This window comes from Vipera berus (genome assembly GCF_964194415.1).
Source record: "Vipera berus genome assembly, chromosome: 15".
NCBI lineage: Eukaryota > Metazoa > Chordata > Lepidosauria > Squamata > Viperidae > Vipera > Vipera berus.
In genome coordinates, this window is record NC_138218.1 from 11,141,829 (window position 1) to 11,155,129 (window position 13,301).

Below are 13,301 nucleotides of genomic sequence, written 5' to 3' on the forward strand. Positions count from 1 at the left end.
CAAGTCTGCTGGGCAAAGCCATTGCATTGTGGCTTAGCTGATTAACCCTAGATTAACAAGCCATGCTTTCTTGCAATGTGGGGGGCAGATCAAATCCTCTTCTGCCATGTAAATATAGCGATTTTAACCCTTTTTCTGGAGAAGGAAGAACGCATTTCTTTTCTCCTACAAAGAAGCTCACCATTGAGAACTGCTGTGTGGTAATAATCGCTGGATCCCTTTCCAGATGTTGGTGAACTAACCCATCTCCCAGTCAGCAGGTATTTAGACTGGATCTGGCATGTTTGCCCACCTGTTGAGTCTTTGCTAAGGACCTGGGAGAGGCAGATGTAGCTCTTTGACGGGGTTACAAATATCGCCGCAGGATGGAAGCCGTGGCTAATAAAGCCGCTTCTTTGCAATTGACCGAGGGTGAATTTGTCAATGCCGAAGGAGTTCCAGGGATGCTCCAGTTGTTTTGGGGTTGCAATACCTTGGGGCTACCATCGCTTCCTTCTGCCCTAGTCATTTCTATTTGTAGGTTTTTCCAATTTGTTATCTTCTCCAGTTCTTTCTCTTCTGGTATTTAGGACATAGCACAATAGAACTGGAAGGTCCTTGGAGGTCTTCCAGTCTAATCCCCTCTTGAGCAGGAGATCCTGCATCATTTCAGACAAATGGTTGTCCAGTCTCTTTTTTTGAAAGCCTCCAGTGACAGAGCACCCACGACTTCTGAAGGCAAGTTATCCCGTTGGCTAACTGCTCTCACCGTTAGGAAACTTCTCCTTAGTTCTAGGCTGCTCCTCTCCTGGGTTAGGATGATGATGGTGACGATGGTCATGATGAAGAAGATGACTCTGTCCCTTTGCATGTAAACCCAGAGTTTCTGCACAAATTCCTTGCGTGTCTAATCAGACTTGGCTACATAAAGTATTCAGAAAAAAACACAGCTCAGGTCGTCCATAATCGCCGTGAAGACATGGAGCCAACGTTAATGGAGGCAGACACGATTTCCCCAAAGTAACCATTGGCTCTTTTTGTGATGCCACGTTCAAAAAACAACTCTATGTCTCTAATGCAGCAAATGGCCCGACGTGGTCATGGGTGGCTGTTGGTGGGGGAGACGAAGAGCAGATGAAAACCCATTACTAGATTTGGTATCATTTCAAACCCTTAAGTGTTCTTCCCCGACACTAGACTGCTGACAAAAAAAAAGAGCAGTTTCTCATTCCTAATGGCTGGATTGGTCTTGAAGGACTCGGGGCTGGGTGGCCCCACCCAGCAGATATTTGAAAAAAAAGGGAGGGGGGCCATGAAAATGAAGGTTGCATAAGAGCCGGGTTCCATAATTCATATCAAGGATATTCCACCAGGGACCCACTCATCGGTACTTATAGATAACATTTAAGAAAATGCATCTCCTTGGCTTTTTCCGAGCACTTACGCTTCAGGGTGGAAGGGCACCAATGCATCGGCTTCAATTAAGAGACACCTTGGAGTTCATTAAGCAACAGGCCAAATGTTCTTTTGGCACACAGCTTGGGAAATGAATTAGGAGAAGGCCTCTCATCTCCATCAGATATTCATCTGGAGCTTCACCGCAATTCTCCCTCCCTTTCTCCGCCCAAATGGCATTTTACCCTTCCATTCTTTTTTCCCCTTTCCGTTCCTGCCTCTCGAGTCTCTGGAGGTGTCTTTTTAAAAGATGCCATCTTCCCTCTGTCCCCTCTCTGGGTTTCCCTTTCTCTCCTTCCGGCTTTCAACAGCAGCCCCCTCCCCGCCCTAAGCGTTGCCACTTTTGCAGATGGGGTCGAGAGAGAAAAGAATAGAAATTGTAGAGCAGATGCCAGAGGAGGTAAATTGAAGGACGGCCCATCTCGCAGGTTTGCAAAATAAAAAGGAAGGTCCAGGATGAGGCCTGGCTGGTAAAGCTGGTGAAATTGGGCAGGGCTAAGAATGAGGAAAGAGAGAGAAGCGAGGGAAGGAGAGCGTGGCAGACTTTGGTTTGGAGAATCTAAGCTTGGAGGGGGAAAATATTAATGGAAGCAAAGACGGGCTATGGGCGATGGAAAGATTTCTGAAGGTAACCATGTTTTAGGCAGGTGTGCGAGCTCTGAAGATTGAATGGAAAGGGGCGTTTTGAACTGGACACCATCAAACTGTAGGCAGCGAAACTGGATGGATCCCTCTCTGAGGTCCTGGAGGGAACTAAAAAGGTTTTCCAATCCTCTCTCCAAAGCTGACTCTCCCTTTTCATCATGAGAAGGACACCGGTCCCCAAAAGAACTTCCTAGGATTGAGCAAAAGGGGGGAAAAATCGGGAAGGCTACATCCTGCAGAGAAGATGGTGCAATCCCATCAAACAAAGGAGACGACATTTGCACAAAATCTAGTCCACCTCCACTGGCCAGACTGAGCAACGTGGAGCCCCGTCTCTGAAGCCATTTTTTTTCCCTTAGGATGCTGGATGATAAAAGTATCTTACTGGTGACACCAACAAAATTTTGGAACTTTGATTGGTGGCTTCTGAATTCTGACCGGGGGACAATCCAAGTGTAAGGAATGTCATCTTTATGCATTTGTTCAATGGAGGTAGCCACACATGACTCTGAGGGGTTCACAAGAGGCTCTTAGCTACCTCTGAGAAAAGGGATTGTGTTGTATGACAGCAGTTTCCAAAGAGGGACCCAAAAGAGAGCCAGTTTGGTGTCATGGTTAAGGTGCTGGCCTAGAAAACAGAAGGGTGGGAGTTCCAGTTGAGCCACAGATGTGGAAGCCAGCTGGGTGACTTTAGGCTAATCACTAGGAGATGGGTAAGTTCTAGTTCTGCCTTAGGCATGAAAGCTGGCTGGATGACTTTGGGTCAATCACCAGGAGATGGTGAATTCTAGTACTGCCGTAGACATGAACTCCAGCTGGGTGACTTTGGGAAAGTCACCAGGAGATGGTGAGTTCTAGTCTGGCCTTCGGCATGAAAGGCAGCTGGATGACTGTGGGCCAATCCCTCTCCCTCAGTCCTCTTCACAGGGTTGTTGTTGTGGGGAAAATAGGAAAAGGGAGGAGTATACGGTATGTTCACTGCCTTGAGTTACTTATAAAGTAATAAATACGGGATAAAAATCAAGAAAATAAATACAAGTATGGAACAGGCATCTGAACTAGCGCAATTTCTCCCTTTCTCGGAGTTCTTTCACTGACTTTCACTGCCTGGTGGTGAAGGCTTAGTCCATGTGCTGCAAGTAGCTTCCTATTTAAAAAAAAAGATGTTTTGTGCTTTAAATTTCAACTCAAACATTGCAGCACCTTAATTTGGGTGGGGTGAGGTTAAAAAAAGAGAAGGATGAGAAGGAGACTCGGCTATCGGGAGCTACGGGGTTCAAAGAGACAGCCCTATATATATATATATATATATATATATATATATATATATATATATATATATATATATATATATATATATATATATATATATATATATATATATATATATATATATATATATATATATATATATATATATATATATATATATATATATATATATATATATATATATATATATATATATATATATAAGCAGACAGAAAACAAAGAGGATGAATCGAGATCCATTTCAAATGTGATTTTTGTGTAAGAGGACACCGACACAGCAGCCCGAAATGTAATCGTGTGGAATTTTTTTTATTATAGAGAGAGTGTAAAATGCAACTGTCAGTCAAATAAAAAGAACATTTTCGTTTTAAAACATCATGCTGAACATTATCCAATTTTTTTTCTGTATAGTTAGACATTTCAAGCATTATAAAGAAATGGGAGGGAAGGCAAGGAAGATCCTAAGACAGCAACTTTGATACAATTCAAAACGGAATGTCCCATAGATCAATTAAAAATGTCAAGAAAAAAATAGCTTTACTTCCGTTTTTTTTTCTCTTTAAAAATACACTGTTATCTGTACAAGAAAACACTACAATGAACACTGGAAACCATATTATCCCTTTTATTAAATCAAAAAATTATTCAGAACATACCTATGGTTAATACTAGATTTCATTTTTATTTCCTCTAGGTAAAATTTGACAAATATTAAGGTAAGAAAATACTTAAAAACAAAGGAAAAAAAAATAAAAAGCCAAAAGCAAACACACACCCTGGAATTAAAAAATAGTTACTACTATTTTATAGGATTTAATGTTCCACAGTGCTTGTTAAAGATACTAATAGCAGTTTCATCTTAATATTAAAAATAACAGTATTTATTTCTGAAATAGACAAAAAGTATTTTGCTCTTTTTTTGTTTGTTTTTTTAAAAGATGCTTGGAGGTCTTAGATTTACAAATGCAACCAACCAGGGAAACATAGAAAGGAAAATAGTATCACTAAAAAATGAACACATTGCATTTATATTAACCCTTTAGATCTCTAGAAATTATACAGCCCCTATAAAATGCCCCCCCCGCGATAAACGAACTTGACAGCAAACAGCAACTGTCTCAATAAAGAATTCACATAATTAATTACAATACATAGCATAATTCAGTTTCTTCTTTTTTTAAAAAATGCAATAAAATCAAAAAAAGACAGCCAAGGTACAAGAAAAAATTAGAAGTAAAATATTTAATGAATTTACATATTTAAGAATATTTAAATACTGTTTTTTTTTAAAAAAATTCATTTTCTTTTCTTTTAGAATTCGTTACATACCACCTAAGACTTCCAAGCGTGTTTTTTATTTTTCTGTTTCAACAGAAAAAGATTTTAAAATCAAAGCACAAGGAGAAGAGATGGGGGGAAAAAGAAAAAAACAAAACAAAACAAAACACACGCGCACACAAAAACCCATTTGTTGAAACGTCACAGCTTTGGGGAAAGTTGTGATGCCAGCTGTTCGTTGGCTTCCCTCCAAATCGTGTTCCCGGAGTTTCGCTTCGTGGTGTTTTTTTTCCCCTGTCATTTTTTTTTCCTTACAATTTTGGAAATGAATCCTCCCCGAAAAGCAAAAGCAAAACAATAAAGCAGAAATTAAGGAAAAGGAAGAAAATGACGTAGCATGTCCGTAAAGTTTAGTACACATTACTAATTGTTCCTGATTCTTAGAAAAAGTTCAGTATAGATTATCCTAACCACTAGTGTCTCACGAAAGAAAGAAAAAAGAAAAAAGAAAGAAAGAAAGAAAGAAAGAAAGAAAGAAAGAAAGAAAGAAAGAAAGAAAGAAAGAAAGAAAGAAAGAAAGGTCTTCAAACGGTTGCAAATCTAGAAACCTCTGTTACAAAAAAGGTTTTTTTCCACAATGATTCCAAGGAAAAGGAAAAAAGGAAGAAGAATCAAACAGTTGTTCTACTGCTCCTGAAAAAAAATAAAAGAACAAAAAAAAAAGTGAGGGGAAACAGAATTAAAAACGCTCAATCCTATTTTGATCCTGCAGGGAGGGAAGACAACCAGACCCATTCTCCCCGCCCAAGCAAACTTCTCACCTACACCTGAAGAAGTCCCCTTGCATCCAAGCTTTGGGCAAAAGTTGGGTCAATTGTATTTGCATTTTCTTTTTAAAAAAAAAAAACACAAACCTCTGTGTTTTACGACCTTTCTTGCCACAGATGTTAATTTAGGAACACGATTCTTACGTGTAATCGGGCACCCGAATTTTGATCACGTGACCACAGGGATGCTGCAACAGTCGTCAGTGGGAAACTCATCGTAAGTCACTTTTTAAGACTGTTTTTCACACGTAACGGCCGTTGCAGCTGCCCGCGGGTCACCTGATCAAACTCCGGCCGCTTGGCAACTAGCTCGTATTTATGACGGGCGCGGTGTCCCGGGGTCACGCGATCCCCTTTGGCGAACTTCTGATGAGCAAAGTCAAAAGGGGAAAAAGCCAGATTCATTTAACAACCGTGTTGCTAACTTCACTGCAGTGATCCACTTAACAACTGTGGCAAGAAAGGTAATAAAATGGAGCAAACCTCACTTGGCAACAGAAATTCTGGGCGTAAGTCGAGGACTCTTTGTTAGAGGATTCTTGACTTTATTTCGTGGTTTCTGCGGTTGGCTGGCATGAGGTCAAAGCCCGACAGCCTTGAGGCCATCCTGTGTCCTATAAACCGGCTAATTCTGCCTGCAAGAATCTTGACTTTATTTGCAATTTCTTTGTAAAAAAAATACGTGTGAATTTATTAGCCACCCACCTTACTACAAGGCAACTTCCATTAAATTAAGCCTCTTTTTGTGTTTTGTCTTGTCTGTGAATGGCCAGTGATTAACGGCTTTCCTAGGCCGCGCTTTTCATTCGCTGGGCGCCCAGGGAATCGATCAGCTGCCCGGTGGGCTTAAAGACGGGAACTCCGTGCGAGAGAAATACCCACCTGGCTGTGAGCTTGCCCTAACGTCTGCCCGTAGTAGGCCGCCTGCTGTCGGTAATACTCTGCCCACGCCATTGTGTAATCTGGCTGGCTGCTGGCTTGGGAAACAGCTGTGGCAGCGTGACCTGGAAGAGAGGGAGGGAGGAAGAAAGAGAGGAGAGGTAAAGGGGTCGCCAATGAGGAAGCCAGGAAGCAGCTAGCGCCCCCGCCCGCCCCCTCCCCAAGGGGATTCCTGCTTCGGGCTCAGCATTCTTCCGCCAGCAACGCTCTGGATGCTAAGCTCGGCCAATTTAAGGGTGGGCACTGCCAATCTTACCAGGGAGACAGGAAATACGAGCAGATGAACTAATTCTACTTTACCGTACAGCTACCTTAACAAAACCTTGCAGGTCTGAAGGTACAAATCGTCCACCGTCTCTTTTACGGCCTGAGCCGTTCCTATCTGAGTTTCTTTCTCGGCCCGTTATGCAGCACTGGGCCGTCCCGCCCCTCACAGACTCTTGCCAGTGTGAAGGTACAAAACTCCCGCTGCCTCCTTTATAGCCTGAGAAGCCAGGGAGGATCCCTTCTGAAGGTTTTGCCCTGCCTGCTGTGCAGTTCTGGGCGATGCTTTCTCTTCTCTGGCTGTTCCTTAGGCAGAACTCTGAGGATGCTGCAACGCTCACAAGTCCCCCTTTCCAGTGCCCTGTTAACTCTGAACAGTCACTAACCAACCAAATTAAGGTCTACCTGTATTTTAGTCTGGCTGCCACAACTTAAGTCCACGTTTTTTGCACACATAAAGGAAGCGTGTTTGGAGGTTCTTCAGGCTGATCCCCCCGCCTGTCGGTCGAGGGTCTCCCAGATTGCCCATCTACTCACTCTGCTTCTTGTAATAGTCTTCCCATGCCTTGCTGTAATCCGGTTGGCTGTTCTGCTGCTGGCTTTGCTGACCTAGAGGAACGAAGAAGAAGAGGTCATAGAGGGGCCAGGCAGAGGACAGGACCCGCCTCCTGGCTCTGAACCCCATCGAGATATTTATGGATCGACTTTTCAGAAGAAGATCTGGGATCCCACGCCCAACGACCGGAGGGAGAGGATATGTCACACACAGGCAGAACGTGGCTTTGCCAGGGCTGACTGTTCCCTGCTTTATCTGGGAACGTATGTCAGAGTGCAGAGAAGAGCAACAGAGATGATCAGGGGACGGAGGCTAAAACATATGAAGAAGGGTTGCAGGAATTGGACATACCTAGTTTGATGAAAAGAAGGGCTAGGGGAGACATGATAGCAGTCTTCCAATATTTGAGGGGCTGCTCAAGGGTTAGGGTTAGGCTACCTCAGGGGTAGGCAACCTTGGCTCTTTTAGGACTCGTGGACTTCAACTCCCAGAATTCCTGAGCCAGCCATGCTGAGGGGAAAGGGAGAGGTTTCCAAGCTGAGCCATGCTGGCTCAGGAATTCTGGGAGTCGAAGTCCACGAGTCATAAAAGAGCCAAGGTTGCCTACCCTTGAGGTAGCCTTAACAGAACCTTGCTTGGGGACAAAGCTGTCAATACATCCCCTTGCAAGCAAAACGCTGCAACGGAAAATTGCCTACAGTGAGAGATTCTGACTCGAGGGTCTCCAGACTGCCCCAAGTACCCCCCCACCCCCCCACAAAAATCTAGCCTGGGGAGATACTTACTTGGAACCTGCTGCCCTGGTTGCTGCCATGTTTGGTAGGTGCTGCCCCAGCCTTGGGTCATGAACGCCTGGGGACCGCTGTGGATAACAACCCACCGTTACTGAAGCAGATTCCTTCCACTCGTACCAACACTGGGAGTATGTAAAATGAGAGCAAACCTCCACTCCCTTCTAACCCTGATGGTGTTACCTAGTTGGGTAATGAAACGTCTGCAAGGAAACCACCCAGCTCAGAGAGCACCCAGGACTGTGGGTGATTGTAAGTGCAACTCTGACTCGAATCTTCCTCTCTGTGGATCAACCACTACCTAACAATGCAGAAGCTGAATTCTCCGATGACAAGGCCTGTCTTTTTTGTCTCTCGGATGCTGTGACCTCTGTCCCCCATGCCCCCCCCCTCAAAAAGCCCTCTGCTGATTCTGACCTGGAGAAGCAAAAGTCCAGGTTTCAAAGCAGAGAATTGCCTTTGCCTGCATCCCTAAAGCATCCAGAACGATGCAGCATTACAGACCTGTACTTGGGTTGCAAGGACCAGTCACGCTGGGAGAAACAAATGAGAGAGAGAGAGAAAAATCTTACTTTTGATGAGTTGTCGCAGGTGGCTGGCTGAAAGGAGCCTGGCTAAATCCTCCGGGTCCACCTAGGCTGGTGCCCTGGAAAAGACATCATTAGGGGCCCACTTAGACCGAAAGCTCCATGGTTGAATGACAAGGTGACCCTGAAAACATTCAGGGGCTGCGGGCGACTGGGTGATACTCAGGGAGAAAGGGAGAGACGGTCAGCTGGGGGCCCAGGGTCTCTTGCAGTCAGGACTGCTGAAAATTCAGAGTCCTTTTCCACCACTGGAAAGACACGAAGGTGGGAGCACCAGCCTTCAAATGGACACCAACTGGGTATTTCTTGGTCTTCTTTAGTTTCCAGTAGTACCATTGTTTAGTGGTGAAGGTGCTAGGTGAGAAAGCAGGTGACTGAGTTCTAGTATCGCCTGCAGCACGAAAGCCGGCTGGGTGACTCTGGGCCAGTCACCAGGAGACGGTGAATTCTAGTCCCACTTTAGGCACGAAAGCCAGCTGGGTGACTTTGGGCCAGTCACCAGGAGACGGTGAGTTCTAGTCCCACCTTAGGCACGAAAGCCGGCCGAGCGACTTTGGGCCAATCACCAGGAGACGGTGAGTTCTAGTCCCACCTTAGGCACGAAAGCCGGATGGGTGACTTTGGGCCAGATGATGAAAGGAAACAGGACTTACTCCCACTTTCTCATCGATCAAGTGTCTGGCCAGCTCGATCTGCTGGGGCACCCCCCGGATGGTGAATATCCGAACGTTCGGATCCGTGTTGGGAGGAGGATTTCGCTGGAGTTCCACATGCGCCCCGGATTGCTGGTTTATGCTCTTGATGTTCTCACCTCCTGCAGCAGGAGAAAGGTGAGGGAGATGCTGGGTTGAGAAGCTGCGCCTGGAAGGTTGTCTGGCCCAAGGCCTTCCCCCAAATTCACGACACAGCCCAGAACTTAGCCACTGCAGACGTGCATATTTCCAAGATGCACAATCTACCCAGGGTGAGGGCATTCAGCAACCTCTTCTGGTAGACATAATCCTGGGCTACTTGGGGTGCACTGTAGAGTCACCGGAGGCAGGGGCCCTTCTTTCGCAGAGTGCAAAGAGACAGCTAGCCTCCTCCTCCTCCTCCCCTTCTCTTCCTCCTCCGCTCCACAAACCCCACTCCCTCCTAGCAGTTGGAGATTACATAGTTGGGTATTGAAATATCGGTGAGGATAACAACAGAGAGCACCAAGGACCCCGCAGTCCTCCTCCTCCTCCTCCTCCTCCTTCCTCCACTCCACTCCTAGTACTGATGATGTTGCCTAGTTTTCATCAAGAAAACAACCAAGCCCAGAGAGCACCAAAGACTCCACACTTCAACCCTGAGCTACAAATATTCTTTTCCAGAGTTTAGCATCTTGTTCAAAGGCCCCTAAAATGGATTTAATTCACAGGGCTAAACTCTTGGCCACGCAGCACTCAAATATAAACCATTCCCCCTGCAAGGACAGAGTTTAAGGACCGTATCCCAACAAGTGCAATTTACTTGGATTTTATTTATCCAACTTACAGGCCACCCATCTCGCCTGGAAGCACGACGCAACGAAACAAGGTCACACTTAAACCATAAGACCTCCTGAAAAATGGCCATGTCCCAATAACTCCAGCCCAGCGTTTGATTTGCCGGTCAACAAACGCCACCAGGCTGCCTTGTAAGAGTTTTGTCCCTGATTCCCCGAAGGGCTGGTGGAAAGCCTCGGCCTGCCGACTCTGGGAGAAAAAGCACCCAACATAGAAGGGTGGAGCACGACTAATGAAAATTTAGCTCCCAAAGGGAACAAGACCTCGAAGGAAGATACCCCGAGGCGGGATTTGGTCTCGCTCTCTTAATGAAATTTGCTTAACAAAGGATTCCTCCACCGGCTAACAATGGCTCGATTCTTTGGCTGGAAACTTCACATGAGGCGGGAGGGTCGCCTTGCTCCAAAGGAGGCGGGCAGATGTGACACGCATGACCCTCTTTCTGCCCAGGGGTGACCGGCCGGGAACCAAAGGCAAAGGGGAGAAGGACCAATTAGTTCAGCAGCTGAGAACACTTGCTCTGGGCAGGCAAACAAACCCCTTTGCAACAGGTTGCTCCTGTTTCGAAGGCTTCCCGCACCGCTGGTGGTTGCAGAAACCGGCAGGGTCTACCCCCTTTGCCGGTTTCAAAGCCAGCAATCAGGGTTTGATTTTCAGAGTCCTGGGAAGGGTGGTGAAGGCACCACCAGCTCTAGTCCTGCCTTAGGTATGAAAGCCGGATGGGTGAGCTTGGGCCAATCACTAGGAGACGGTGAGTTCTAGTCCTCTTTGAGCCCAAAATTTCTCTTCCTGTTAGGTGAATTTTGCCCCACTTTACGACTTTACTTGCCACAGTTGTTAACTGAATCACTGCAGTCATTTAGTTCTTAAGTGAGTCTGCCTTCCCCGTAGACTTTGCTTGTCAGAAAGTTGCAAAAAGTGATCACGTGACCCAGGACGCTGCAACCGTCATAAATACGAGTCAGTTGCCAAGCATTTAGATTTTGACCATGAGACGTTAGATGTTAAAATGGTCCTAAGTACGAAATATAATTCTTTATTGGGCAAGTGTGATCGGATGGTGATAAGTCACTTTTTTTTTCAGTGCCGCTGTAATTTTGAACGGACATTAAATGGACTGTTGTAAGACGAGGACTACCCTCATAGCCTCCCTTTGTGTCCTGATCAGCGCACACTTGAGGACTTCATGGCGTAGCCACAGAATTCAATTAACGTTGCTAATTTCTGGGCAAGACCCATTTAACTTGCTCCTTATTTCGATCTGGTATTTTACGTTTTGAATTCTATGTCGCACACTAGGCCTTATTTTAATTGTGGGACGAATGAATGCTTTTCACAGGCTTTGGCCACGGGAGAGCAGATTTGAGTTGGAGCTAACGGAGGAATTTTGGGACAGATTCAATGCGGTAGTCGGCTCACGTCCCTGGACGTCAGGACGGGGGAAATATCAATTACAGCCTCTCCAAGCGGACTCTTCTCAATCCCTTAGCCTAAGATTGGAGGGCCGAAGAAAGAGAACAAGCCAAGATCGGAATTCGGTTCCAGAAAGCGCTCGCCCCCTGTTCACAAAGGCAGTCACCCGCTTAACACATGGTGCTTGTCTGCAGACAGCTATTCAGGATGGTTTGGGGGGGGGGGGCTGCTTTTCTTCAACCTGACCGGGAAACAGAGGGGGGCCCACAGCTGGACACAGAACCGTAAAGCAATTAATCAAACCAGGCTAAAAGCCAACGGTGACAAGGAGGGGGCTGCGAAGAAGATGGCGGGTTTATCATGGAAATACAACTCCGGGGGTTGGAGGAGGCTGCGAGACGGTCCGACGGGGCCGAGGGAGCCCTTGACCGGACGAATGGCCGTTCGGAAGCCTCTCCCCCTCCCCCCACCACCCTGCCCCACGCAAGTGTCCGTGGAGGACGACTCCAAGCTACTTTGCTCACTTGTTTTCCAAGGGACTAGCTCCCTGCTTTCGAGAACTGGGATTCATTTAACGACGCTGACAAGAAAGAAGCTCGGGAAAGTTATGGAAAATCCTCTTGAGCTGTTGCCCGGGAGGGTAGAGAAACTGGGCAAGGGTTGTTGGAAATAAAGGTGGTCCTTGACTTACAACAGTTCGCTTAGTGACCACTCAAAGTTACAACGGCACTGAAAAAAGGGACTTTAATCGACCTGTGGCGAGTTGTCCCATTCCCACGGCCATGTCCTGCAAGCAGCACCCTGCAATGTTGCTCGCGTCACCTTCCACTTTCACACAGAGGGCAAGCGCTTGCGTGGAAGGCTGCAGCAAAGGTGGCCAGATACAATACAGGGAGAGGTGAAAAACGGGCAGCTGGACCTGGATGCTGCGTTGAATCGCTCAAGAGGGCACCGGCTGATGTGAAAAGTGGACCCTGCACCGCGGGAAAAATGCTAGGGTGATGAGGACAGTAATAGCACTTAGACTTACATACCGCTTCACAATGCTTTACAGCCCTCTCTAAGCGGTTTACAGAGTCAGCCTGTTGCCCCCAGCAATCTGGGTCCTCATTTTACCGACCTCAGAAGGACGGAAAGCTGAGTCAACCTTGAGCCGGTCAGGATCGAACTGCTGGCAGTGGGCAGACTTTGCCTGCCGTGCTGCATTCCAACCCCTGGGCCACACAGCTCTTTGTGAGGATGGTTGAAGCCACAAGGACTGATTTTCCTTCGTGCAGATTTGCCAAGTTGCTGACATTCTCCCGCCACTCACCTTTGCCGATCACCAGGCCACATTTGTCAGCTGGCACCGTGTAAGTGATTTCCTGCATGCCGCCGGGCGTACCCACGCTCCAGTCTCCCCGTCCACGCCCTCTGCCCCGGGTGACCGCGAGGCTCCCGAAACCGTCACGCTCCTGGAAGCGAAGAAGGCAGCATCTCTGACCACGTGGGAAACGCCTGCGGGCTGGAACCATTTCATCTCCTCGCTACCACAACGCCCGCAACCCTGCGCTCTAGCCACTGCACCACCAGGCCTTAGCAAGAGAAATTCTGGTCCCAATCGTGGTCATAAGTCAAGGGCTCTCTGCCATTCGGTAACCAGCCTGCCCTCTCCAAGCAGAGTTATCAACTATTCTTTGGGCCAGCCATGCCGTCGTTCAACATTGCGCCCGTCTCTTTCTCTCTCTCTCCCCCATCGGTAGAGCAGTTCAGCCCCATCCAGAAGC

At 46.8% G+C, this 13,301-nt stretch overlaps 1 protein-coding gene across 2 annotated transcripts in view; it reads right to left on the reverse strand.

Moving 5' to 3' along the window:
* Positions 1–3,639: 3,639 nt before the first annotated feature.
* FUBP3 (far upstream element binding protein 3) overlaps positions 3,640–13,301 on the reverse strand; it is a 33,310-nt gene continuing 23,648 nt past the window's right edge. For both annotated transcript variants that reach the window (XM_081339687.1, XM_081339686.1), the window contains exons 13-19: positions 12,848–12,989; positions 9,247–9,407; positions 8,579–8,652; positions 8,001–8,077; positions 7,197–7,268; positions 6,339–6,460; positions 3,640–5,322 (exon numbers count right to left, since the gene is read on the reverse strand). In XM_081339687.1, the coding sequence (XP_081195813.1) occupies positions 5,314–5,322; positions 6,339–6,460; positions 7,197–7,268; positions 8,001–8,077; positions 8,579–8,652; positions 9,247–9,407; positions 12,848–12,989 (657 nt within the window). In that variant the 3' untranslated portion in view covers positions 3,640–5,313. The remainder of the gene's footprint in view (positions 5,323–6,338; positions 6,461–7,196; positions 7,269–8,000; positions 8,078–8,578; positions 8,653–9,246; positions 9,408–12,847; positions 12,990–13,301) is intronic.